Below are 24,878 nucleotides of genomic sequence, written 5' to 3'. Positions count from 1 at the left end.
ACAAGGTCTCACTTTATCAAATAACAATAGCACTTTTTTTTTTTTTAATATTTAGAAACATTGTGATAGACAGAAAGCAAACCTACGCATTCGCTTCAGACCATCCCTTTTCCAACACGTTGGTCTGCATTCATCACTGTCGGGAAAAATTCAGAAACTCACGGTTAGTGATTTGATTGGATTTCTCATGATGTACCATTTGTCGTTCAGTGTATAGCTGGTAATTTTCTGCATGTGTTGTTTAATGGCGTATCTCTTTCCTGCTAGGATAAAGATTACATGAAACCATTACTTCTCAAGATCCATGTCAACCCTCCTGCCGAGGTGTCTACTTCCTTGAAGGTTTACCAAGGACACACACTGGAAAAAACGTACATGGGGGAGGATTTCTTCTGGGCCATCACCCCAATAGCTGGAGACTACATCTTGTTCAAATTTGATAAGCCAGTCAATGTTGAAAGGTCAGTGACTGTTTCTTGTTTTTGATGCAATGAGTGCTTTTTTGAAAATTGGAAGCTGGACATTCTGGGCATAATGTTAGGAGACTGGGTCTTCTTTAAACCTTTGGCTTGGGCGGCTTCCTCCAGCGTGGCTCCTTCAGGGAGGGGAGCTGCTCCCCATCAGGTGGCAGTCTGGTTCTCTGGTTTGTTTTATTGACACCCGTGGAGGGAAGGCACTCCCTGATAGGGTGGCCCCACTAGACCTGTGCTGATGCTGACTGGCTGGCTGGGGCAGGTGAGCCTTGTCCTTGTTTCCTGTGCCGTTGTCTGGCGTGCCACCCCTAAGTGGCCTTGGAGCCCTGTGGCATGGCCTGGTGAGTGCGGAAGCCAGCTCCTGCTCAGCCTTTGCAGCGCTCTTCCGTGTTTGGGTCAGAAGGTTATCTTGCCGGGCTGTGCTCCTCCTCATCCTTAGGCCGACAGCAGCCTTTGGAGGACTTTTGCTTCTGATCCTGGTGGCATTTCCAGGTTGCTGGCTTCTCTGGCTCTGAGTTTAGAACATATTAGTTGAAAGAAAACCTACCGTCCAGCCTGTTGTTCCCTGGACCCCCGATCCCTCGCGGGCTGTCATCTTCTCGCTGCCCTGGTCTTCTCAAGTCTGACAGACAGAGTCCAGGGCTTCAGTTGGGTTTAGAGGGAGGAAGAGGGAAGCTACCTGCATCTCGCCTTCCCAAGTGGAAGTCCAGCGAGCAATTTGCTTTTGAAATCAGGAAAAGAAAAAAAGTTATTTTATGTATTGTGTTTTTATATATACATCTATGTTTTCTATATATAATATACTATTTAGCAAATGAAAAAGTGTCCATCAAAAATCTGATAAAGAAATTACATATTGGGGGTTAAATTTCTTTACAGCCAGTATTTTTGCAATAACCCTCTGTCAGGTAATTTTGACCTTACAGTTATTTGTGGTTGAGAGGACAATATAACGTAGTGACACAGTTCTTCTGGAATTGTGGTGATAGGAATTTCCTACTGTTTATGGAGCCCACCCATCCTAGGACAGAGAAAAGGAACCACTCCCTGATCCCTGCAGTGCATTATTTGCTAAGGGGGTGGGGAGTTGTAGTCATTATAGAAATGATACACTATAAAAATACTTCCAGATTACATATGTGTTCCTTATTAAAAAGATTTAAAAATGTGAAGAGTCAGAAAAAAAATCCCTACCCCAAAGCCACCGTCATGGCTGGGTTGGCACGTTGTTTTTCTTGGTACTCCTGCTTTGGGTCAGAGTCCACGGGTAATTTTTGATTTGTATGTTTTTCTGTTCCGGTCTGTCCTGAGCATTTTAGTGACCACTTAACACCCCTTCAATTCCTTCATCCATTGCTAAACTTCTAGTTGGTTTGGAGTTGTTCCGCAGTGAATTGTCACCTGGTGAACATCTCTGACTCAGTCTAAGCTCCAGATCACATTCACGTGCTGTTAATGTGGCTGCCCTCGCCCCAGCTTGGACCTGTTTAGCAGATAGTGAAGGGTCTGTAGTTGTATGATCAGTGTTCCAAGTCAAGGTGCCTTCTGGAAAAGCAGCCCCACCTGCAGCCCCAGCAACGTGGGATGCCGAGGTGGAAGGATCACTTAAACCCAGGAGTTCATTCTGGACAACACTCTCTCTCTCTCTCTCTCTCTCTCTCTCTCACTCTCTCACACACACACACACACGCACACGCACACACACACACAGGTCTTTCTCATGGGAAAATGATAGGTATAATTCTGTGTGTAGTTTAAATATCAGTTGTCATCACAGGTGATTTTTGCTTACAAATACCCTTTTGTCAATCCTGTCATCACCTGTAACTTACACCTGGCTGATTATTTTTAACACGCAGGTGCTTTCTTGATGGTTCTCATAAACTCCTTGAAATAGTGGAAGGTGGGAATATGTGTAGTAGGTGGAAGAAACTCACTCAGAAAACTAGTGAAAGTTACTCAAGGGATCAGGTCTCTGTGACTGCTAAGCCTAAACTTTTAATCAGTCACTGTAACTAACCCTAAGTTAGGTTTGTATTGAGATATACTTCCTGCTTCCTATCTGGTCCCATTCCTCCCACACTTACAAATACCCACTATTTAGTTCTGAGAATGTCATGCTCACACCAAGTGTGTGTTAGGTTTATCTCAGTATGTCGTGTAATTCATGATTTTTCAAATGTTTGAAATAGTGACACATGATGTTCAGGGTTTGGAAGAAGCTCTTTTTAGTTTCATTCTCCTAATACTAAAATTATTTGTATTGGCTACAATTAGTCTTTGAACTTGCCGTGACTAGCACCTTTCGTATGAAAACTTTCTCTAATAACCGACACACATTCTTCTGTCGCATTTCAGTTATCTCTTCCACAGTGGCAACCAGGAGCACCCAGGAGATATTCTGCTCAACACAACTGTTGAAGTTTTGCCACTTAAGGTACAACAATTCCTTCCTCTCTCCCTTTCTGAGGAATTAATCCCTGTAGCCCTGGTGTGAGGCTGTTCTTGTTAATGAGATGAAAGAACATCTCATGGTCTGTAGGACTCCAGTGGGGGTGATCTAAAATTGTCTTGAAATATTGAGCCCCGGCATATTGGCCCATATCCTCATTCACAGAGCCTTCATTTTGTTTTCTGTTGGAAAATAATGTGGACATTTGTTCTAGGGAAAAAAAAGACTGTTTACTTCAGTGTTTATTTGGAGTTTCTATTTTGAGTCTCCAGATACCACTGGGCATTTAAGTACCTGTTGGTGAATATACAAAGTTAATTTATTTTTCTGTTAGAAATACCTGGTTTCTTTCAAGTCAACACACGTTCTTGACTGCTGTACAAGATTTAGTGTCTAATTTTCCATCCATCAATATTTTATATCCAGATTCAGATGATGGGTAAACAAAGCACCTTTACTGATCAGTTTTTTGGTGACTGACACTGCTCTCTGGAGAGAGCTGCGCCCCAAGTGCCACTTGAGTTTGTGAAGACATTTTCATGACTCACGTCTATTTTCAATAGAAGCAATTACTTGTAAATTAATACTTTGGTTTTATTTCAGAGAGAAGGTTTGGAAATAAGCAAAGAAACCAAAGACAAACGATTAGAAGATGGCTATTTCAGAATAGGTAATACCTACTTTAGTACAATGTCTTTTATTTTTCTGAACCTATTCCTAAAGTAATTTCAAACTCTTATTAGCTGTTAAGCAACTTGAGATGGCGATTACCAGAGTGGGTTTGGCATCCAAGGCACCTTCATTGCCCCCCACGGGCCATGTCATTGCTGGTCCTCACTGACAGCGAGTCTTCGGCCACTGCCTCTTGCCCTTTGCCTCTTATTGGTCGAACTCTGCTACTGAGCCTCAGGTCTGTGTGGAGATGGCCAGACACATTGGGCGGCCATCGCCACCTGTTCTGAGCACCTGTAACACCGGCATTTCTTCACTGGCCATTGCCGTTCTTGTTATCTGGTTGCTGAACTTCTCCTTTGGAGTCATGCTCTACACCCCCTCTCCCTACCTGAGAGCCCCAAGTTGCCCCATCTGTGAGGATGCCCTGTGCCCTCTGTGTCTATCTCAGAGCTGGGGCTGTGTTGGTCACCTCAGTGATGGTCCTGACAACAGTGTGGACCTTGAGAATCTTTAGTGACTTTCCCCTGTCAGAGTCCTTAGCCCCCACCCCCATTCACTTCTTGTTTCCTTCCTCTTAGTCTTCGTATCTCCAAACCTGAGGCTGCTGTTCCTCCAGTCAGCCTCCTGCCCTATGTGCAGCCGTGTAGCTGTTTCCTCTGTCTCAACTGATCCTTTGTGGTTCCTCCTCCTGATGAATGCCTCCTCACTTCTGTTAGTTTTCTGTAGCTATGACAAAACACCTGTGGAAATCACCTTAGAAAGAGAACATTTGTGTTTGACTCAGTTTTGTAGGTCTCCCTCCATGGTTCGTTGGCCTGTTGCTTTAGGGCCTATGGTGGAGGCATTAGTCATGGTGGGAGTGTGCGACGGAGAAGCAGGGAGAGAGATTGGGAAATGATGGCTGTCCCAATGTCCCCTTCAGGGGCACACTCCCTGTGACCTAACTTCCTTCTACTAAGCCCTACCAACTAACGGTCCCACTACCTCCCAGGAGTGACAGAGCTGGAGACCAAACCTGGAGCACGTGGGCCTTGGGGGGACACGTAAGGCCCACCCTGCAGCACCCTCCCTCACCAGCTCAGCGCCCCTCCTCTGCGTCACACCGCATCCCGCGCCTCTGCTGTGTGACCCTCTCATCTCATAGCTCCTCTCTGTCATCCTGGGGAGAGGGGTGAATCCAGTGGGATCAGTCTGGGTGGTTGCCTGTGTTCCTGTCACTTGGTAGGTGCTGATTCAGTGATGAGGAGACATTTCATTTTAAACAGTTCCGTGCTTCACTAGGCCCCACCAGCTGGCGGCTGCACCACGTCCCAGTGCACACCACACAGGCAGGGAGAAGGCTGGCCAGCTGGCCTGTAGGTCTGCAGGGCGAGGCCTTCCTCGGGCGCCCCCTAGAGCAGTTACCTGTGGTACACGTCACCCAGCTGAGGAACGGCTCCCCCCCGAGTGGTATCCCTGTGGTTTTGGCAGGCAGGATGACGCTGGTTGTCTTCATGCGCGGGCCATCTCTAGACATGTATGCAAAACTAGTTGAGTATCCAGGACATTTTTGACCCCTGTTACCTACCAGTTATTTAATTTCTGAGAGAGTTGTTCTAGATTATGAAAGCAGCATAGGAAACAGAGACATGTATTTAATAGCGCTGCAGAAATTTGAAGAGACTGACCGCCTATACCATGAACTCACATGTACTTAGACTCTGAAGAGAACTTACGAGTTGTCAAACTGAGGACCTCGTGTAACTGAAAAGCCCCTCAGAAATAAAGAGCGTTTGATGTTTGTCATCTGAGTATAAAAACTCTCCTGTAAGGCGTGCGCTGCAATGAGTGGTGGTGTGAGGGCCTAACAGACCTTCCCCAAACAACTGTCGCTGGTGAAATCATTAAAAAAAAGTGTTTAAAACTCAAGATTGTCCTGGGGGGGGGGTGCGTGAGAAGCTCTTATTCATGGGAATCTACTAAACCTCCAGTGTCCTCGGTCTGCAGTACTGAACCAGGCCCTCTCTGTCACTTCCCTGCCTGTGCTCAGTGGTAGGAGCTCTGCTCTGCCAGGTGCAGCCCAGAGTGCAGGGCTCTCCTGCCAGCTGCTAGGCCAGGGCCACGTTCTGTCCTTGGGCTGCCACTGTCATTGTCGCCAACTCTGTTCTAGACGAGAGCAGCTCCAGTCTCTACCCAGCCTCCACTCATGGGATAGAGATGGAAGCTCAGACCCAGGCAAGCAGGGTAACAGGGCTGGGCCTGGCTGTCACCCTTGCTCAGCCTCCTTGTTCCCGTTAAACCAGGGTTTTGAGAGGAAACGGGATTCCCTCCCTGCTGCTGCCCACAGGAGGGGTCTGCACAAGTGCAGGAAGCGGAAGTGCCGCGCTCTTACTGGCAGGCCACGCCCTCCAGTGTGGCAGAGACCCCGGCAGCTCATGTTCAGTTTCCTCCTCTTTCTGGGTTCCCATGAATTTGAAGATTGAGTCCACAGAGCAGGAGGACGAGTGTAAGGGCAGGATGCATTGAAGAACAGGAGCAGGACTCCTGCGGTGCCCAGTGTGCCCTCGGTTCACTGCTGCTGGTCCACCTTAATTAGAGTTTGAAAAATGTATCAATGCTGTTGGTCCAAGTTTATGCTAAGTAGGGTTTGAAAGATAGTAATGCTATTGGCCTTGTGTACAGCGGCTCCTGCAGCAGGTGTCCGTACCTTGCCCAGGCCTGGCCACCGAAGGACAACAGTGGGCATGCCTCAGGCCCTCTGCCTGTGTGGCGGGCTTCGCGTGATAGTAGGCCATGCTGGCTGCGTGCATCCGGCTGACCCACCCTGGCCCCCACTCTGCTGCTCAGCAGGGACCAGTAGGCCACTCGCACGGCTTGGCAGCTAGAAAGCCACGTCACTAGCACACTGGGAAGTGATCCCAGAATACCAAAAGCTGCCACAGTCGGCCTTCTGCTCACAAAGCAGGTGTCACTCTAACTAGAGGGGTGTTCTCCCTGCCGGAGACGGTGGGGGCAGGGTGGGGTGCAGATTTTGCCCTGGGTAGAGGCAGACCAGAAGGACAGGGCGCTCCTCAGCCTTCCCTCAGGGGCCCAATTTGGAACAGAACTTGGGAAAGTTCAAGGCTAAGGGCACCATGGACTGTGGTAGAGAAGTGGGTTGTAAAAAAGTGGAGGATGGTGGCTATGTGCAGGGCACCCTGGAGCCCAGCTGGACACTCACCAAGGAGAGCCAGGAAAGAGTACAGAGGAGCCCCCTCAGGCGGGAGCCAGTGCCCAGGGTGGCCTGCAGAGGGGCCTGAATCCAGAGGGATCAGACTGCCCGAAGGCATTGTTGGAAATCACAGGTGTCCACTGGCAGTTGGTGAGCCCCTGCTGGCTACCTGAAGAGAACAGTGGTCTGATGGAAGAAATACTGTTTATTTCAGTGGTTCAAGGTCTGAGAAGGCAGAGGAGCCTTCTGCAGAGAAATGGTGGAAGAGGGGAAGGGCCCTGTCAGGGCGGGGCAGGAGGAGCCTACAGACTGCAGGACCTAGCAGTCCTGTGTCCAGTGCCAGGAGCCCAGACTCCAGTGCCAGATTCTAATCACTCTGGTGATCTCCTCCTTCACTTTTTCCTTCTTTCCATCTTTCAGTTTTGTAGATGGTTGGGTTTCAGACAGAGGCTAATTTTGCTGTTTGAAAAGAAGGCTGGCCCATGGTTCCAAAGGCCGGTTTAAAAACCGACTGAGCCTCCTCCCCTCCTGCCTATTGTACCCAGGGCTTCAGCAGCAGGTCTGGCGGTGCTTGTTCCTTACAGAAGTATTCCACACACAGATCTGCAGATGCACAGTACATTCTTTAAAATTATGATACGAACATCCCTCTCTAGTGGCCCATGAACTACAGAGGGATGAATGTCCCCTTCGTGACATTCATCTGTGTGGTTGCGTTCCTGTGTGGGTTTCCATGGGTGAGCGTGTGGCTCTGTTCTTTCTTTCCATCTTCCTGCTGCTTTGGTCATTAATTTTCTAAAGAAATGAGCTCATCAGGAAATGGTGTTAGATATTGCTTTAGTTAAAATGCTCCAAGTTGCACAGTAGTTTTCAACTCTGAATCCCCTGCCCCGTTCAGTACTCAGTAATCCTTCTATGTCACACATACTCGACTCCCATCCAGCACAAAGTGTGGACAGACTTTTATGAAATAAGCTTATTATTAACTTTTTAATAAAAACATTATGTGGGAAGCTTATAAGTCCACCATTTACTGTAGGAACCAGCATAGTTGTCACCTGCCATGGGTTCCGTGTGCCTTGGCATACTGGTAGTCTTTCGGTCCCTTGCAGGGAGGCCACGGCTCTAACAGCTCGGCAGTCAGATCTGGCCCACTGTCTGTTTTTGAGTGGCCCATGAATTAAGAATGTTTGTTTTCATTTCCATTTTTAAGTAGTTAAAAAATAGAATAAAGTATGACATGCAGAACACATAAACTTCAGATTTCACCTCCCAGGAAGTCGCGCAGAGCACAGCGTGCCATTGCTTGGGTCTGTCTGCAAGTGCCTTGGCCACACTGAGGATGAGTGAGCACGTGCAGCAGCCATGAGGGCCGTGCTTTGCTGGCTGTGCCCCAGCTCAGTGTTCTAGACACCAGGAGGCATTTGTAAACAGTTGCACGTGCCACACCTGTCACCAAAGTGTGTAACTAAAAACAGACTGCCAGTGCGTCCCATGGTGCCAAGACGAGGACGTTCAGCATTGTGCTTTTGAACTCACTGGAATGTGGGGCATCAGGCAAAATTAAGTGGCAGGTCATGGTGGGCATTGTGCTGTGTGTCTCAGACTCAGCCCAGCAGTATTCCCAACTGCCCAGGGAGAGAGTGATCAAAAAATTAGAAAATTTAAAACAGAATGTCTTATGGCAGAATTTCTTGACAAAATTGAAAAGAAATGATGCTATTACCAAAGTGTTTTCAAGCAGCTTGTTAACCGAGCAAGAAAAACCACTTATCAATTGTGAGTTAATTAAATCATGTCTAATTGCAGCAGCCAAATAAATGTGTGCAGAGAAAATTAACTCATTTACGACAATGAGGTTTTCAGCAAAACCAGCTTCTTGAAGAGTCAAGGACACTGGGAGCAATGCTCTTAGTCAAGAAGCAGAACTAGGGCTGGGTTGTGACTCAGTGGCAGAGCGATGGCCTAGCATGTGTGAGGCACTGGGTTCGATTCTCAGCACTGCATGTATAAATAAAGTCCATTGACAACTAAAAAAGTATTTTTAAAAAATCTTAAAAAAAAAAAATGAAGCAAAGCAAGTGGCTTTGAGTGATTTCCGTGGACCCTGATGGTTGACAGGTGTCCCCAGCACTGCTGAGTTGTTGCTTGGAGTCAAAGTGACTGAAGAGCTGTTCCTCAGGATTAGTCTGTTGGGAACAACCACAGGCAAGAATGTTTTCACACAGTTACGAAAACACAAATCCAGTTCAACCTGAAGTGGAATCTACTAAGTTGTAACAAATGGTGGTTAAAACACGTGGAGGAGAAGGCTGCTTAGCTGCATTAATTTACAGAGCTCATGGAAATGTGTGGTGCCTAAAGTCTGCGGTTATTGCTTCTAATATTCACCAGCCAAATACTTTGCAGAAAATATTTGAATCTGTCATGTGTCATTGAGCCAAAGCGTCAGCAGTGAGCTTCATTTGCTCTTACAGACTTGGCCGAGGTCAGTTCTGTGACACTTTGGCAGGCCCGGGAACTGAATATTCTGGCTTGTCCTAACTGCAGCAGTTCATTGACTCAGCAGTGGGCAAGTTCAACTGCAGTTATTTTGAGCTCAGGACCAAGACTGATATTTTTTCTGAGAAGAACTGCCCTCCACCATCATCATCGCTTTGAAAGTCAGTGTTTGCTGCAGCCTTGATGATGCTTCTTGGGAATTCAGCCAAACTAATCTTGCAGTCAGGTCACTTTGATGATAGTGAACATTGTTTGAACTCTTAATATCACACTCTTCATGCACTTCTGTGCTTTCAAAAGTTACCATTCACATTTACAGTAGATAGGCTTCCCATACTACAGGTCCAGCAGTGATTTGGGACCTCTGTATTAGTAAAAAAGAAATTTCTATATTTCAAAATCCTCCTTAGAACACCCATAGTATACAGAAATGTCACTTGTTTTTATATATTGAATTTCATCAATGAAGAATTTGTGGGAGTTTTTTCTTTTTATATTAGTACCTGCCTCCTTTCCTCAGTTTTCCTGGTGGCTCACAGAGACTGCCCTTTATGGAGAACATTTGCTAGCCCTTGGCTTAAAATGACTTTGACCCTGAAGGAACCATTTTCTCATCACTTGTGAAAGCATGCTGTGTTTTTTTTTTTGTTGTTGTTGTTGTTGTTGTTTTATTTTTTGTGAAGGTATTCCTTACAGCAAGAAAAATTTAATAGTGATCATGTCCCCTTGACAGAAGATCCTGGCTTCACTCCTTCTCTAGGAGAGCCATTTCAGCTTGTCATTTCTGGTGGCATTACAAATGGACACTGTAGATGAGGTGTTCCTTCACAGCCCCTTCCAGACAAGTCCTTGAAAGAACACATGTGCCTTGAGCCCCTGCTCAAGGCCAGCCTCTGTTCTTGACCTGATTCAAACACTGAGGTTTGTTATGCCTGACTTAACCTTGAAGGCAATCAGATGGAGTCACATAGGTCTTATTTTGGCAAGGTTTTCCAAGTCACAATTTGCTAAAATGTTGGTGATGCAGGAACACACATTTTTGTTTTGTTTTTTAATTTAAAAGTATAGTTCTACCTAATTAAATAGGTTTCTTCCAATGTCTTTAAGCATACCCTACTTGAAAACTCTTAAAGCTGAGTGAAAGGAGGAGAGTGGGGAAAGACATCCAGGCCCTGACTGGAGACACTGGACAGAAACATTTTGGTGGATTCCTGTCCCATCTTCAGTCAGGGATGTTTCATGTGTGGCTGTCACAAACTGTCCAGCAAGTATTGATTTTTGTTTTGAAGGAAAGTTTGAGAACGGTGTCGCGGAGGGAATGGTAGATCCTAGCCTCAACCCCATCTCGGCCTTTCGCCTGTCAGTCATTCAGAACTCTGCTGTCTGGGCCATTCTTAATGAGGTAAGAATACACTAATCGGTGAAACCACTTAGATGCTGAGTTTTTATTATTTTGATATTTCATGTAAGGCCTTTTTGGAGTTGAGCATTAACTAACTGCCTTATACTTTTCACTATTTTGTGTTTCAGATTCATATTAAAAAAATCACTAATTGATCATCTAAGAAACCAACACGTTTTTTCCTGGTGACTCTGTTAAAAGATAGTTAAGCATGTACCTTTTTTTTTTTTTTTTTCCAAACTTGAACACTACCTCTGTGAATCTACTGTAGATAAGACGACTGCTGTTTCCACTTGGAAAGCGAATCTCCCGAAGATAATTGTATTCATTTGAACTATGCTCCTCTTCAATTTTAACTTGATGCAAACATTTTACAATTATGACAGCCTGTTAATAGGACTTGTACTGTTTTGGTATTATACTAATACATACGAGTTGTACATATTGTTACATTCCTTAAATTTGAGAAAACTAATGTTAAATACATTTTATGAAGGGGGTACTTTTGAAGTTCATTTATTTTACTATTATAGACCCTCTTTTATAGATTATCAGGGATTATATATAAATATATAAATATACATAAAATGTATGGAATTAATTTATTAGAAACACTTAAGGAGTACATATTTTTGTGCAGTAAATTTTTGAATCAATACTTTTTTTGAGAACCAGTTACCTTGCTTTTTTAAGTTCTTTCTATATTTTTCTTTCAAAATGCAAACATTACAAATCAATGCCATTTTTCAAATGCACTGCCATTTAAGATTGATTATAGATGGATTTCTTAACTGAAGTACTTTTATAATCACAGCGATTCTAAACAAAATATTTTCAAAGGCATTTGTCATTCCTTAAAGCCAAGATTTTAAAGACCAACATCCTTCTTGAGGGTTGCTTTACTGTACTGCGTGTGGTATGTAGCCACAGAAAATCAGTCTGAGGACTCTCAGTGTGCGGGTGTGATGGCGCCAACCTGAATCGCTACGGATTCACTCGCTAAGTCTCTGGTAGGGAAGGTGGCAGACCCTTCCTTCCTTTTTAATCTTTGTCTGTAATCCATGAGTTATATGCATTCTCTTTTCTTGTTGAACCTTTTATATCTGCTCTCATTTCTGAGTTAATGTTTTTAGGTAATGCTATTGTATGGGTCATGATGTATATAATTTTAAAGAAAAACAAAATTATTATATAGATTTGTGGCAAAAGGTAGTATAGCAGTTGTATGTTTTCCCAGAATGCTTTATTCTGCTGCATTGTGATCTGACCTGTTTCTAGAGCATTCATCACCTTCAGCGGCAGTTCCACATCCTGTCACTGCGGCCAGCAGAGTGTGTCACCGGCTTCAGCCATCGACGGTCTCCACAGAGTACTTCCCTTTCAAACAGTTAGGAGCTGTCAAGCCAGCCAGGCCACTCCAACCACCCAGGGTTACAGTGTGTGGCAGGTGTTTACAGGTGGATCCCCTGAGCTTTCTGAGTGGCCCTGACTGAGGCCGAGGGCTGTGAGAGGTCACCACAGCTGGTGACCTCTGGCCTGGAGTTTACTGCTGCCCAGTATGTGGGATGCATGGCGTCCAACGCTGCCCTCGCTGTGCCAGATGAAGGGGAGGCTGGGAAATGCCCATCAGGTTCTGTTGTCCCGCTGTGTTGTAGAATGTTTAGTTTCCTTGGTCAGCAAACCTACCATGTGGCCCAGGATTTGATGTCAGATTTCAGTTGAAGTTTTTAAATTCCCCATCGCAGAGCCTATCAGAAAATTTCTTTCAAAACAGGGACTTGCCTTTTGTTGTAAATGTTGGCACCACCTTGGCATTCTGAACCACTACTGAAGCAGCTAAAAATCTGTGCAGAGGGAGACCCCCAGGATCCCTGGTTCCTCAGTAGCAACTGGGACTTCAGAAGGAAAGCCAGCCTAGGAGGACAAAGTGCTGTAGCTCCCTGGGCCACTCGTTAGGGCTTCTTAAAGACTCTGGGCCCAGCCAGCGCGGCCCCCACCCCAGCCTCTGCTCCTCTCTCCAGTTCCTGGAATTCTTTCCATCATTCATGGAGACTCTCCTTCCTCCCATGGCTTTGTTCCCTGTTTCTAGAATGTGTCCGGCACATGGAAGGTGTGGTTGCCTCTGAGCATGTGAACCAGCTGTGCCAGCCTCTCCCCTCCCTCCGCTCCCTTGGCCTTTCACCCTCCCACCATGCACACGCATCTCCCTGCCTAGTTGTGACTGACGTGTCGTCTCTGAGCTCCTGCAGCCAGCCTGCACCTCATTTCCTCTCTGTCTGTCCTTCACTGCAGCAGTGGACTCGCCTGGCCTCAGCGTTAGTTGCTCCTCCTTTCCACCAGGTCTTCCGCTAGGCAATTGAGAGCAGTCTTGCTTTCCCCAAGCAAGAATTTATAGTGGTGGCCCTGACGGGTAGCAGAGGGCCAAGAACACTTGGAACCAGAGTACCTGAACTTGACACTGAACCACTTGTACCAAATAATGAATGGGGAAAATGTCACTAATATGTTAGTCCCACCACCTGACATGGATTGGCATCTGGTATGTATTCCAGGTTAACTATTCAGACTCCTGAGCAGTGCATGCCTGCCTAGGCACTAGTCACTAGATGCACAGTAGCTTTTTAAGTTAATAAAAAATTCAGTTCTGCAGTTTAACTTGCAACGTTTCCAGTGCTTTGTGGCCACATGTGACTAGTGGCTACTACATTGGCCCTAGAGATATAGAACATTTCCATTATTGCAGAAAGTTCTCATGGGCATTACTGTGTGGAGTACAATGTGAACACTTTAGAAACCAGAATTAAAGGATTCTGAGGACAGGGTTAAAAGCAGATGGGCGTACGCTATAATGCAACTGATGAGTATTTGGGGCGAAAAGAGAAAGTCAAGGACCAATTTCTAGCACCTAAGATCCAGGCTTTCTTGGTTTGGATCCAGACGGGCTAGACATACATGTATATATTCAACTCTTAGAGACGTCTTTGAACCAAGGTTCTGTACAGCTTTTCAGATCAGTGGCTGAACTAAAAAATTAGAAGGTACAGTTATTTTAAAAGCCATGAGCAAATTTGTAAAGGCTTCTTTTAAATCTTTCATAATAATAAAAAACAAAATTGTCTCCTAACAGTACTGTCCCTCAAAGAAGTTTGGTGATATGAAAATAGCATGTCTGGGGAGATTGCTCCAGTTAATAGCAGTGTGTTTAGTAGACAGAATTCTAAGAGTGACTCTCTCCCTGGGATCTTGTATTATATCCTCCCCTTTGAGTGTGGGTGGAACTGTATCATCCATGATTATGTAATGTTATGTAGCAAAAGATTATCTGGAGGCGACTAATCCAGTCTCTTGAGCCCTTTAAAAGCAGTTTTCTAAGGCTGGTAGCCCAAGTTATAGACTCCAAGCAGAACTCCAACGCTAGGCAACTGAGTGGAGGGGGTCACAGGGGAAGGAATACGGACAGCCTCCAGGAGCCAGGAGGCTTTGGCTGCCAGCGAAGAAAATGAGATGTACAGCCCTATAGCCACAGGAACTGACTCGGGCCACAAGCTCATACATGGGCTTGGAAATGGATTTGTTTCCACATAAGAACCCAGCCTGGCCAAGCACCTCGATCCCAGCTTTGTGAGACCCTAATTGGAGAACTCAAGTTGAGTCTGCTGTGACTTCTGACCTGCAGAACTATAGGATAGTAAATGGGTGGAGTTTTAGGTTGCTACATTTGTGGTAGTTGCTGTACAGCAATAGAAAATGTCATTTAGAAGAGGTAAGGCGGAGACGACTTCGTACCTGATTGTCTGTAGTATGTTGGGTATTTCTTGGTTTAAAAAAAAAAAAAAGTGCATGAATAGTCTCTACTAGCAAATTGTAGTCCTGGGCCTCAGCTAGGATGTTTTGTGCCAGAGATCTCAGTCTTTGTTGGAAGTTTGTTGGTAAAATGTAATGTTTTATACAAGAACTGTTAGAACGAGATTGTAGGAATAGAAATGTGAGGAGCCTTTTTTTCTAGGTGAGATATTCATGATTTAGAATAGACTGCTCAGAATAAACAGTGGTATTCCAGGACACCAAATTAAGAGAAAAATAACTCCTTCTTATATGTAGAGATTACATAGTAATTTATTCTGTTATGAGGGACTTATTTTTTTTAATCAAAACTTTATTACCTAGCACAGATCAAACCCTATTTGTGCCAACCCCATTTTTGTACTTTGAGAATGTTTTCCAAAATACCTCTCTGCTTTCAAGCCGTTAATTGCAAATGGGGTTCACTTTTAGTTTGGTTTATCCATTAATTTTTGTGCTCATCTTTACTATATTGCCATACCCTTGATTTAAGAATAAGGAAATTAGAAACTACAAACTTTCAAGATTGCAAATGTGTCATCATCACATCTTTGTGTTAAAAGGAAACTTAGATTTCCAGCTCAATCCCTTTATAAAAGCAACTTTTCCAAGCTATGTAGCAGTATTTATAATGTGTAAAATTTAGTTTGATAGTGTGAAATTTTAAATTCTTAATCTTAACAGATATATGCTATGATAACTAGTATGCTTACTTTATTTCTTTAATGCATGTCAACATACGATGCTAAGAAGACTACTAAAGCAGTATTAGGAAAAGCAGCCAAGTGAGGGTTTGTCACCCAAACCCTGTGTCATCGTTATATTAAACTCTTCCCACCTTTGGCACCCCCTTCTCCGGTTTGGGCACCAATCAGACCATTGTCAAAGAACAGACAGAGGAAGAGCTGGCGCTCTGGGTTGTTGGAACTGAGAGGAAGGAGATGTTCAAGACAGTAGGGTGGGCTAGGGTGCAGATCCGGGGTAGAGCACTGGCCTGTGTGTGCCAGGTCCCAGGTCCTGCCCCTGGCACTGTAGGGATAAAAGGCAGTGAAGTGAGCTGGGAAGGAGGCAGAGCATTGTGCCCACAGTTAATGCTGTAGTCCAATGTCCAGAGCAGCGGTGCTAACGGTTCTGAGTGAGGACTGTGGTGAACGCTGGAATACCCTCAGACGTCAGGCAGGCTCTTTTGTACCGCTCGCTCCTAGGTGTTTCACTGTATTAGTAATTAGCAGCTGTCCCAGAATCAAAGGTTGGTTTGTACCTTACCCTGATTAGCATCCCGTTATTTGTTCAAAGTGCTCGATGTCTGCTCAACTTTGGTAAAAATCTCTTGAAGACATTCTCTCTGAGCCTTAAAAATGGCGGATATCGACAGTACTGTAAGATGCACTGCCAGCAGATTTGATACTTTCATTTCGGTATAGCCAGTGATGTTTTCTAAGGAAGATTTAAAGTCTGCTAAGCCTAACAGTTGTGTTTCCTTCATGGAATGAAGAACTAAGCATGTCTCATTCAGAGCACTTTCCTTGGAAAGGCTGTCTTTGCATTTGGAGATGTTTCTGGAGGCATCCCTTGGAGAAGCTGCCTGAACAATCTCTGCCAGGTTGTACCAGATGTTTTTTTTTTCTTCCTAAATGTACATATTTTCCTTAATGTCTTCATGTGTTGAACGGTTAATATCTGTAGTAATATTTTAGGTACCTATTGGATTTTTAAAGGAAGAATATTTATTTTCAATTTGCTGCTATAATTGAAAACCTAATAACTGGTCCTGTTGACTGTGCCTTTCATCACTGTTTCTCTGTGCCACAACTGTTCATGTGTATTTGAAATAAAGAGATTTAAAAAGCTGTGCTGATTCAAGATTCCTTCTAATAAAATTAGCACTGAACCAAGGAATTTCTTTTCAGTTAGAAACAGGAGTGGATCCTGTGTGTTTTGAAAAGGGTATAGCCCTGCTGTCAGACCCAGATGGCCACTGTTTACACAGGTGTTTGCTTAGCCCCCAGCACTGCCTCAGGCTAATGTATAGTGGGAGTTTGTGCCCTCCTTTCTCGGCAAGCCACACTGGGTGACAACAGGGCCTCTACTACGCAGCTGCACTACAGGTTAAAGAGAATTGGTGAAGACTGAGGGTAGCCCGTTGTCCAAAATCAATTCATATGAAAGTTATGTATAGCTCCTGGGTGCCCATATTACCACATGCATGCTTTAGTTTAAAAAATATTTATTAAAGGACTGTACTTGACCACAGTGTTAGCATATCTCCTCAAATCTGTAAACTTTACACCTTTAAGATATCTACAAAGAGTTTATTTACAAGTTTTACAAGAAATCATCACCTCACCAATACTGTTGACACAGTCAAGCTGGGTACTGCCACCTTTCTCTTCATTTCACTCGATACTTATAGAAAGAACACAGAGCACGGGTGAAGTTCCAGCCTAGCGCCAGCGACAGCCCATACAGTAGGATCAGAGGTGCAAATGGGTAGAGAAGAATTACTGTGTTTTTCAAAAAGGGCAATGCTGGAAGGGAAACAAATCCAAATTATTTCTTAAAAAAAGTGAACATTCCAAAACACGGCTTGCTCTTCAACATGTGGGACCCAAAAGCGCGTGATGCAGGTCTGTGGCTCAAGTGGTAGAGCGCTTGCCCGGCACATCTGAGGCACTAGGTTTCATCCTCGGCACCACATTAAAATAAAGGGGTCCTTCTACAACTAAAAGTGTTTTTAAAAAGGTACATGGTGCTGTTTGTAGAACTATAAATACTGTCTTGCTACCCTTAGGACTGAGCGAGGGACATTACAAATACTGACCAGGACAGTGACCACATCAGAAGCCCATCTTAAGGTACTGAGACAGATGATAATGGAGGGGAAAAAAATCTTAGCCATTTGAAAGTTTGCAGTGCAAAAGCCATTATACCCCCATGGTTCCCAGATATCACTTAGTCCGGGGGCCCCCTCTGCAGACTTGGAATGTGTTCCCCACATAGGAGGGCCAAGTGTTGCACCACGACACCAACCACAACCTTCCCCAATTATGTGACAACCAGAAGCTTGAATCTGGTCACAAACCCGGCCCTAGAGCAGGGGAAGGACTGGCAGTGCCTACACCAGGCAGTGAAGGGGATAAGATCCTGGCAAATCAGCTGAGAGCTGGGAACAGCTCTATCCAAAGGACCAGTCTGAGGAAAGTAAAAGCTGCTGACAGCAAGAACAGGAAGGGCTAAAATATATGGGAGCTCTAGATTTTATTTTCCACTGGAGAGCCTTTTTTGGAGGCTGGTACTGGGGGATCAAACTCAGGATCTCAAACATGCTAGTCGAATGCTCCAGCTCTGAACTACATCCCCAGCCTGACCTCCAGCTTTTGACTCTCCTGCTTCTTGAACAGCTGAGATTATAGGCATGCACTACCACACCTGGCTCGTAAGAGATAATATGCTTGAAGACTAATGTAAGAATGTTATTCATATTAAGAAAAATGAGCTGACAACAGGATTTAAGAGTAAATTGGCAGGCCAGGCACCATGGTGCACACCTGTAATCCCAAGCGGCTCAGGAGGCTGGAGGAGGAGGGTCTCAAGTTCAAAGCCAGCCTCAGCAAAAGTGAGCTACTAAGCAACTCAAAGAGACGCTGTCTCTAATAAAATACAATAGGGCTGGGGATGTGGCTCAGTGGCCAAATGCCCAAGTTCAATCTCTGGTAACAACAACAACAAAAAAAGTAAATTGGCAAACATATGCTGAGGTCAATAAAAGTTGGGTCTAATTGTCTGTGATCATCTACAGAACAATACACGATCACAAAAAAAGAAAATGGTGCAAAAAGGTTTTCAACAGCTCCAGTCACAGGCCTGCAAGCCCAGACCCTTCCCTACTCTGCCCTGGTATCAGTGACCTGGAACTGAACATGCAGAAGAGACGGGAGACCAACTCCTGCCAGCAGCTTAGAGATGTCAGCATGATTTAACACGGTGCCAGGAGATTATGAAATTTGTCATATACCAGCTAGACCACTTTCTAGCTGGGAGACCATAGACAAGTTAATCTTTTGCAGTTTCCTCACTGGAAAATGGGAACAAGTGAACCTGTATCATCATTGTTATAAGGATTACATAATATACTCGGGGCGGGGCCTGTCAGTGCTCCATAATGGTAAACTGGGAGTATGTGTTACAACTTGCCCCCTCCCTGTCATCTATGCAGGCACCCACCCAATTTCTTACAGTACTTACCACTGTATCCTAGGAAGGTTACATAGATGTAATAGCCAACTGCAATCAGCCATAAGGTATTTCCAACTAAATATCCAATAAATGTGTCTGTTAGGATAACATCTGCCAGGAGAAATGCACAGTGAGTCTCTTCCCAGTGCACACAGGGAGCACGGGCGACAGCTGAGAAGTAAGTCTTACTTACGGTTGATGAAGAACAGCTGGATGAAATGCAGAATGACCAGGAGTGGGTAGAAGGCATTGAGGTGCACGTCAAAGGCGTAGCCCCACTCTACGTCACAGTCTCTGCTCTGTCGCTTTACTAGATACTTGTTGGAGATGAACCTAAAGGGTGAGATTAAGATTCCCTTCATAATACAGTAAAATTAACTCTATCTGCACTTATTGCCTTCTACAGATCAGACACTGCTCTAGATTCTGGAGTTCAGGGTGAGCTGGCGCTCCAGGCTCTCTCTAGAGGGAGGACACGGAACGCTGGCGTCAGAGGGTGCCATGGAGAAAAGCACAGCAGCAACAAGGACAGAATATGCACAAATTTTCTAGTCAAAGTTATGTTGGGGTAAAGACCAGAGGGCAGTGGTGGCACCTGGCTTCCTGGAGGAAAGGCTAAGAAGGCAGGTGTGCCTGGAGGGGCGGACCAGGAAGGGAAGCCCGAAGAGAAAGCAGAGCCAGATTTCCTGGTGCCTGTGGCCACTCTAAGATGTGGCTTTCACTGTTGGTGGAAAGAGAAGCCATGGGGCTGGCAAGCAGTGCCTGGCTGAAATGTTCTGCAGGGTCTCTGTGGCCAGTCTGAGAACAGACTATAGTGACAAGTCAAGGAGGGAGAGGGAAGGCTGCTGCAGACAAGAGCCCAGAGCAGCAGGAGCAATGGAGGTGGGGGATGCAAGACATTCTGGACGTGGGAGCAGAGCCGACAGGATTAATGTCAGAGGGGGTCTGAGAAATAAGGAAGAGTTAAGGGGAGCCTGGAGCTGGACTGGGGATGTTGAAGGAGCCGCCAGCATGGAGTCCGGAGATGGGCAGGAAGTCCACAGCTTGGGGGAGAGCGAGATCGAACTAGAACAGAAGCTTCAGTGTGGGGGGATCTTGACAGCCATGAACCTGAAGGATATCACCAGGAGAACACAGTGACCAAGGCAAGACTGAGGCCTGTCAACTCCCTATTAAAAGGTGAGGAGGATAGGAAGAGACAAAGGGAAGAGGGCCAGCGGCATGTCCAGCCACAGGAATACGAATTACTCAGCTGTCACTGTTCTCTGCGCGGCCACCAGCTCAGGTAAGTGGTGAGTGACTGAAGGGGATATTGTCAACGAAAGAAAAAGGGAGCTCTTCAAAGAACAACGCGGGTCATTTGTGGAAATTCAATGTACCTTTTCTATGTGCCAAGGCATTTCAATTCAAGGACACAATTAAGAAAATTCTCTTCCTACAGAGGAGATAAAAATAGAAAATAAAGAAACAGGAAGAACATGGTGCAGTGTAATAAACAGTCCCTCACTTAGTCATCTAAAGAGTGGAACCAGAGGCAGGGAAGGGCGGAGAGGTGGTTGCAGGAAGCTGGGTCATGGGTATCCAAAGCCAGTTAGACAGGAGGCGTGAACTCTGCTCCACAGCACAGGGGGTGCCTACGGTTCACATCGATTTATTGTACACTTTACAAAGAACTAGAAGTTCAAAGATTCCCAACACCAAAAATTTAAAAATGTTTAAGGAGCTGGAAATGCTAATTACCTTGATCTGATCATTACACATTGTATACACGTATCCAATCACTGCAGAGGACACCACAAATATGTATAATTAAATAATTTTGAATGAAAAAGACTTTCATGTAATAGCATGTGGCTCAGCCCCAGGAGCTCTGTTCCCCTGCTCACCGTCAATGGGAGACAGCTGTTCCTTCAGAGAGCTCCAAGACAACCGTGGCTTCCCCTCCCACCTGCATCAAGGACACCACTCACATCCACATCTTGGGCCAGACTCTGGTCTCCAAGTTTCAAATCAGAATAGAGACCTCAGGCCCATCGACCCTCACTTCCACTAAATATTCCGCATGCCCCCTGAACTCCACGGGCCCCCTGAGCTCCGCACACCTGACATGGCATGCTCATCTGCACTTGTCGCAGGCCATCCTGAAGGAGGCTGTGGCCGCCCCATCTCTTTCCTGTCCCTCACCATATCCTGTTTCCATGGGATGCTCTTCAGTCCACTCCACTGTTACCACCACACTACTCTGGGCACCCTCTGCTCTTCGCAGAGCCCCTGCCAACTCTCTGGTCTTGACCCTTTTCCACCTCCTCGTTCACTGCCAGGGAAGACTTTGCCTAAGCGTGAAACTGACATGATTCCCTCCCTTCCGAGCCCTGAGCTCCACCTCTCTACCCTCCAGTCACACGTGCAGCCTGGGAGAACAGGTCCTCTTTTTTCTGAATGGCATCGAGGTTGACTTCTCTAGTCTCATCTCCTCCCTAGTCGCCCTCAGGGTCACTCTCCACCCCAGACCTGGCATGCTGTCTCTCACTTCTGTGCCTCTGCACCTGCAAGTCCAGGTACCAGCAGTCAGAGGTCCCATGTTTCCCCTTCATGCTGGTTCCAGTGGACCTCTGGTAGGGCCACAGTTACATGGAATCCGTTCTAATTTTAGTTTCTCACAGGATTCACAGCTCAAACACTGGTTCTCAAAGATAGTATCTATTTAACTCACACTATGATATAAATTCATAACCAAAGTGCTCAACTGGACAACACCATTTCTGGGGCCTCCAGAATCACTGCATTCAGGGCAGAACACTTGCTATAAACGATTCCTTTGAAAGCCTCATTTCTCGATTTTTTTTTTTTTTTAGACTGTGCCATCTTGGGTAGCTTTGTAATAAATGTAATTAGTTAGCAATATTAACTATGGCCTCATTTAAAAATTTTACATTAATAGTACAAAGCATTTATTAACTACCTAGTACATACAAAACCTGTACTTTATGAGTCAGAAGTTACAAAGAAAATAAAAGGTTGGTATCACCAAAGGTTCCAGTCTTGAAGTTTTGTTTAAGATATTAATAGCTACATTAGACTTAGCACTTAAGTACATTCCAAGTGCTTATTATACCACAATCCTCTCAAAAATCTGACAAAACAGGTAATTCATTTTACAAAAGGTGAGACTTGGACTACGCATGACACAAATGGCTGCACTGGCATTTGAACCCAAGTCACACTGTGACTAAAATGTTCCATCCTGTTTTCCTAATACAGGGGCCACCACTCCATCTTGGTGTCATTTTCCATCAGGTATGTACCTCTGAGGTGAACAAATGGAGCCTCCACAGTAACTGCAAAGCCAAAGTTAATTACTTACCACATTAAAGTTGATATCAGAAGACCAACACCCACACAATCTATGAACACGACCCATAGGAGAAGCTTTATCGTCTCAAAAAATCCCATGTCCAGCACAAAGCCAAATCCTATAGTGGATACTGAAAGAAAGATTCACAAGATTCACTCAGACACTCGCTGGGTACAGGGCACTGGCCTTGGTGTCAGGGTTTGGTCATTACATGCCCCCCAAAGGCCCATGTACTAAAGGCTCAATTGCCAACCCTGGTGCTACCAGGAGCTGATAGAACCTTCAGGAGGTGGGGCCTAGTGGAAGGAAGTTAGGTCACTGGGAGTGTGCCCTTGAAGGGGAGATTGGGACCCTGGCCCCTTCCTGTTTCCTGGCCATTGGGAGATGAGCAGTTTTACTCTACCATGAACTCCCCACCATGATGTTTTGCTTCAATACAGCAACAGGGTCAAGTGACCATGAATTCATACCCCTGAAACCATGAGCCAAAATAAAAATTCCCTCTTTATAAATTGTTTCTCAAGTATTTTGTTACAGCAATGGAAAGGCGAGTGACACTCTTGGCCTCCAAAGAGCCATAGTCTAGTGAGACAGACAGACCAAAACAAAACTCCCAGGATGTGTCATATGTAACTGATGTAGCAACTGGGAACCACCCTGGGCTATAGATAGATAGATTGTCAAGGTAGGTAGTTTACTGTGACAGGCCAGCATTCCAAACACCACCGGACAGAAAAGGCACTCATGTATTTTAAGTCCAGTTAAAAGTGAAAAACACTCTATCACTTGTGACTGATGCACTTTCATTATACTACTGGAGAACTTAAAAACAGGTTTTCAAGTTCATGTTGCTATTTTGGAACTCTCTGGATTTACTTAATCGTGAAATACCATGTCCAATCCTGACATTCCTTTTCACAGCAAGTTGGAGTTTGGGTATTGGTTCACTATAGTTAAAAGACATGGAGTGAATTTTTCCCCCTGCTCTTCAAGGTCCCAAAGCAGCAATTTAATTTACTCTGGCATTGGACTGAGACCTGTAGAACTAGGAAGAATTAACCTTTCCTGTGATTTTTGAAGGTACAGAAAAAACGGCTTCAGATATCCCCAAATTTGAACCCAAAACACATTATATCAAAGGATCCTTCAAATGATAAGCCTAATCTGAAAAGCTCAATTTGTTCTTCAACTCTATTGCAGAAACTAACACTTACCACAGAGCCAGATACTTAATAAGACCAAGAAAGCAGGGTCATCTCTGGCCCACTGGTCCTTTGTCTGTTTTCGGTAATGAAAGTTCCTATAAACCCTCTGTGGGGAAGTGAACAGGTAGAGCATCTGCCAGGCAGCAAACTCAAAGTCCATCTGGCGAAATCGAAAAAGCCTCCTGAGGTATTTGTAGCGTTTTGCTCCAGCCGTGTGTCTTGCTGCATCCCTGGAATTCAAGACTCCGTTCCCCTGCACTGAGGAATTCACTGACGTACTTGGTAACATCTTCCTAGATGGAAGAAAACAATTCTTTTACATGCAATATGAAGAAACGTTTGGCTATCAGCACCCCTCTTCCGTGTTATTTGGCAAGGAGGTCACTTTACATTCTCTCTTCTACCCTTCAGAAGGGTCAGGGGTCAAAAGCAACTGGAGTTGGTTCTGAGGCTTGTCTTGAGGCTGGAGAACTGCTGCCCACTTCAGGCCAGGGCAACACTATGGGATTCAGAACCATCTAACACTTATCCAGGGTCCAGGCTGTTTCCACACTTCACCTCACTCGATCCTCAGACAGCCCTCCCAGGTAGCTAATGTTGGCAGAGGGAGAGGCACAGGGAGGTGAAGTGACCTCCCTATGAGCACGAAGACAGTGATGGAGCCACGATTGGAACGTAACCACCAAGCCCTTAAGGGAAAACCTTAGTTGAAGCCGATTAGAACGCAACGTTACCGAAGAGGTACAATAGCTTTTCCACACAGGTTCATCAGCGTAAGGCCAGCAAGCTCCTTGTTCATCAGAATGCGACATAAAAACAAAGCAAATATCCAATCCCTAGCGCTTTTACTCCCAGGGCAGTTCAGCAGGAGGCATGACAGCGTGGGAGACCAGTCGGCCAGGCCAAGGCTGGTGAGCGCGGCCCGACCCCCACGCCCAGCAGCCCGACGCCCCTAATACGCTTCGTCGGCCTCCGGGACGCGGACAGTGCCCCGCCCCGCCCCGCCCAGCTCTTCTCCCTTCGCCCGGGGCCTCGGGTATGGCTGCCAGGTTTAGCAAATAAAGGTACAGACCGCCCAGTTACATTTGAATTTCGAGCAAGGAACGAATTAGGAGTCCCACGCAACATGTCGAACATGCTTATACTAAAAACTCTCTATCTGAGATTCCCATGTAAATGGGCGACTTTGATTTTCTCCAGGAACTCGACCGCGGGCCTGAGGCCCGAGAGGGGCCGGACACGGGCATGGTCACTCCCCAGCCGCCGTGACGCGGGGCCGCGAGCAGCCGGAAGACACGGCCCCCGGCGCGAACAACAGTCGCGCGCGGGCGGAGCAGTCCTCGGGGCTCACCTGGAGCTCTACTGCGGCCTCGGCCCGGAGCCGAGCTACCCGCCACCTCCGCCTAGCAGCCGAGCCCAGCCGCTGCCCGGGCGACTTCCCTTCCGCAACGTAGCCGGCGCTCGGGGCGCGTCTTGCTGACGTCACGAGCGCCCATTTCCGCTACGCATGCGCTGCCCCTCGGGACTCGTAGTGTCTTCCGCCCA

The 24,878-nt window shown here is 45.8% G+C and overlaps 2 protein-coding genes across 9 annotated transcripts in view; one reads left to right on the top strand and one right to left on the bottom strand.

Moving 5' to 3' along the window:
* The window catches only part of MGAT4A (alpha-1,3-mannosyl-glycoprotein 4-beta-N-acetylglucosaminyltransferase A), a 95,461-nt gene extending 78,934 nt beyond the window's left edge, over nucleotides 1-16,527 (top strand). For 6 of the 7 annotated variants that reach the window (XM_081264869.1, XM_081264873.1, XM_081264874.1 and 3 more), the window contains 6 exons: nucleotides 56-163; nucleotides 268-461; nucleotides 2,832-2,910; nucleotides 3,529-3,595; nucleotides 10,582-10,694; nucleotides 11,973-16,525. In XM_081264869.1, the coding sequence (XP_081120995.1) occupies nucleotides 56-163; nucleotides 268-461; nucleotides 2,832-2,910; nucleotides 3,529-3,595; nucleotides 10,582-10,694; nucleotides 11,973-12,086 (675 nt within the window). In that variant the 3' untranslated portion in view covers nucleotides 12,087-16,525. Of the gene's footprint in view, nucleotides 1-55; nucleotides 164-267; nucleotides 462-2,831; nucleotides 2,911-3,528; nucleotides 3,596-10,581; nucleotides 10,695-10,822 lie in introns of all 7 variants that reach the window. The other variant, XM_081264875.1, reaches the window with a different exon arrangement.
* A 237-nt stretch (nucleotides 16,528-16,764) lies between these two features.
* UNC50 (unc-50 inner nuclear membrane RNA binding protein) lies at nucleotides 16,765-24,834 on the bottom strand. 2 transcript variants are annotated; one of them, XM_081263795.1, is made up of 6 exons: nucleotides 24,685-24,801; nucleotides 23,343-23,622; nucleotides 22,138-22,258; nucleotides 18,967-19,106; nucleotides 18,783-18,884; nucleotides 16,765-17,065 (listed from the first exon to the last, which is right to left on the bottom strand). In XM_081263795.1, the coding sequence occupies exons 2-6, from the start codon at nucleotides 23,620-23,622 to the stop codon at nucleotides 16,929-16,931; spliced, it is 780 nt and encodes a 259-aa protein (XP_081119921.1). In that variant the 5' UTR covers nucleotides 24,685-24,801; the 3' UTR covers nucleotides 16,765-16,928. The 2 variants fall into 2 exon arrangements, with proteins under 2 accessions (XP_081119921.1, XP_081119920.1); XM_081263794.1 differs by having other exon boundaries at nucleotides 16,767-17,065; nucleotides 23,343-23,626; nucleotides 24,685-24,834.
* Between the last annotated feature and the right edge of the window lie 44 nt (nucleotides 24,835-24,878).

This window comes from Spermophilus citellus (assembly GCF_964194105.1).
Source record: "Spermophilus citellus genome assembly, chromosome: 13".
Taxonomy (NCBI): domain Eukaryota; kingdom Metazoa; phylum Chordata; class Mammalia; order Rodentia; family Sciuridae; genus Spermophilus; species Spermophilus citellus.
This window is presented reverse-complemented; position numbering and strand designations above follow the sequence as displayed.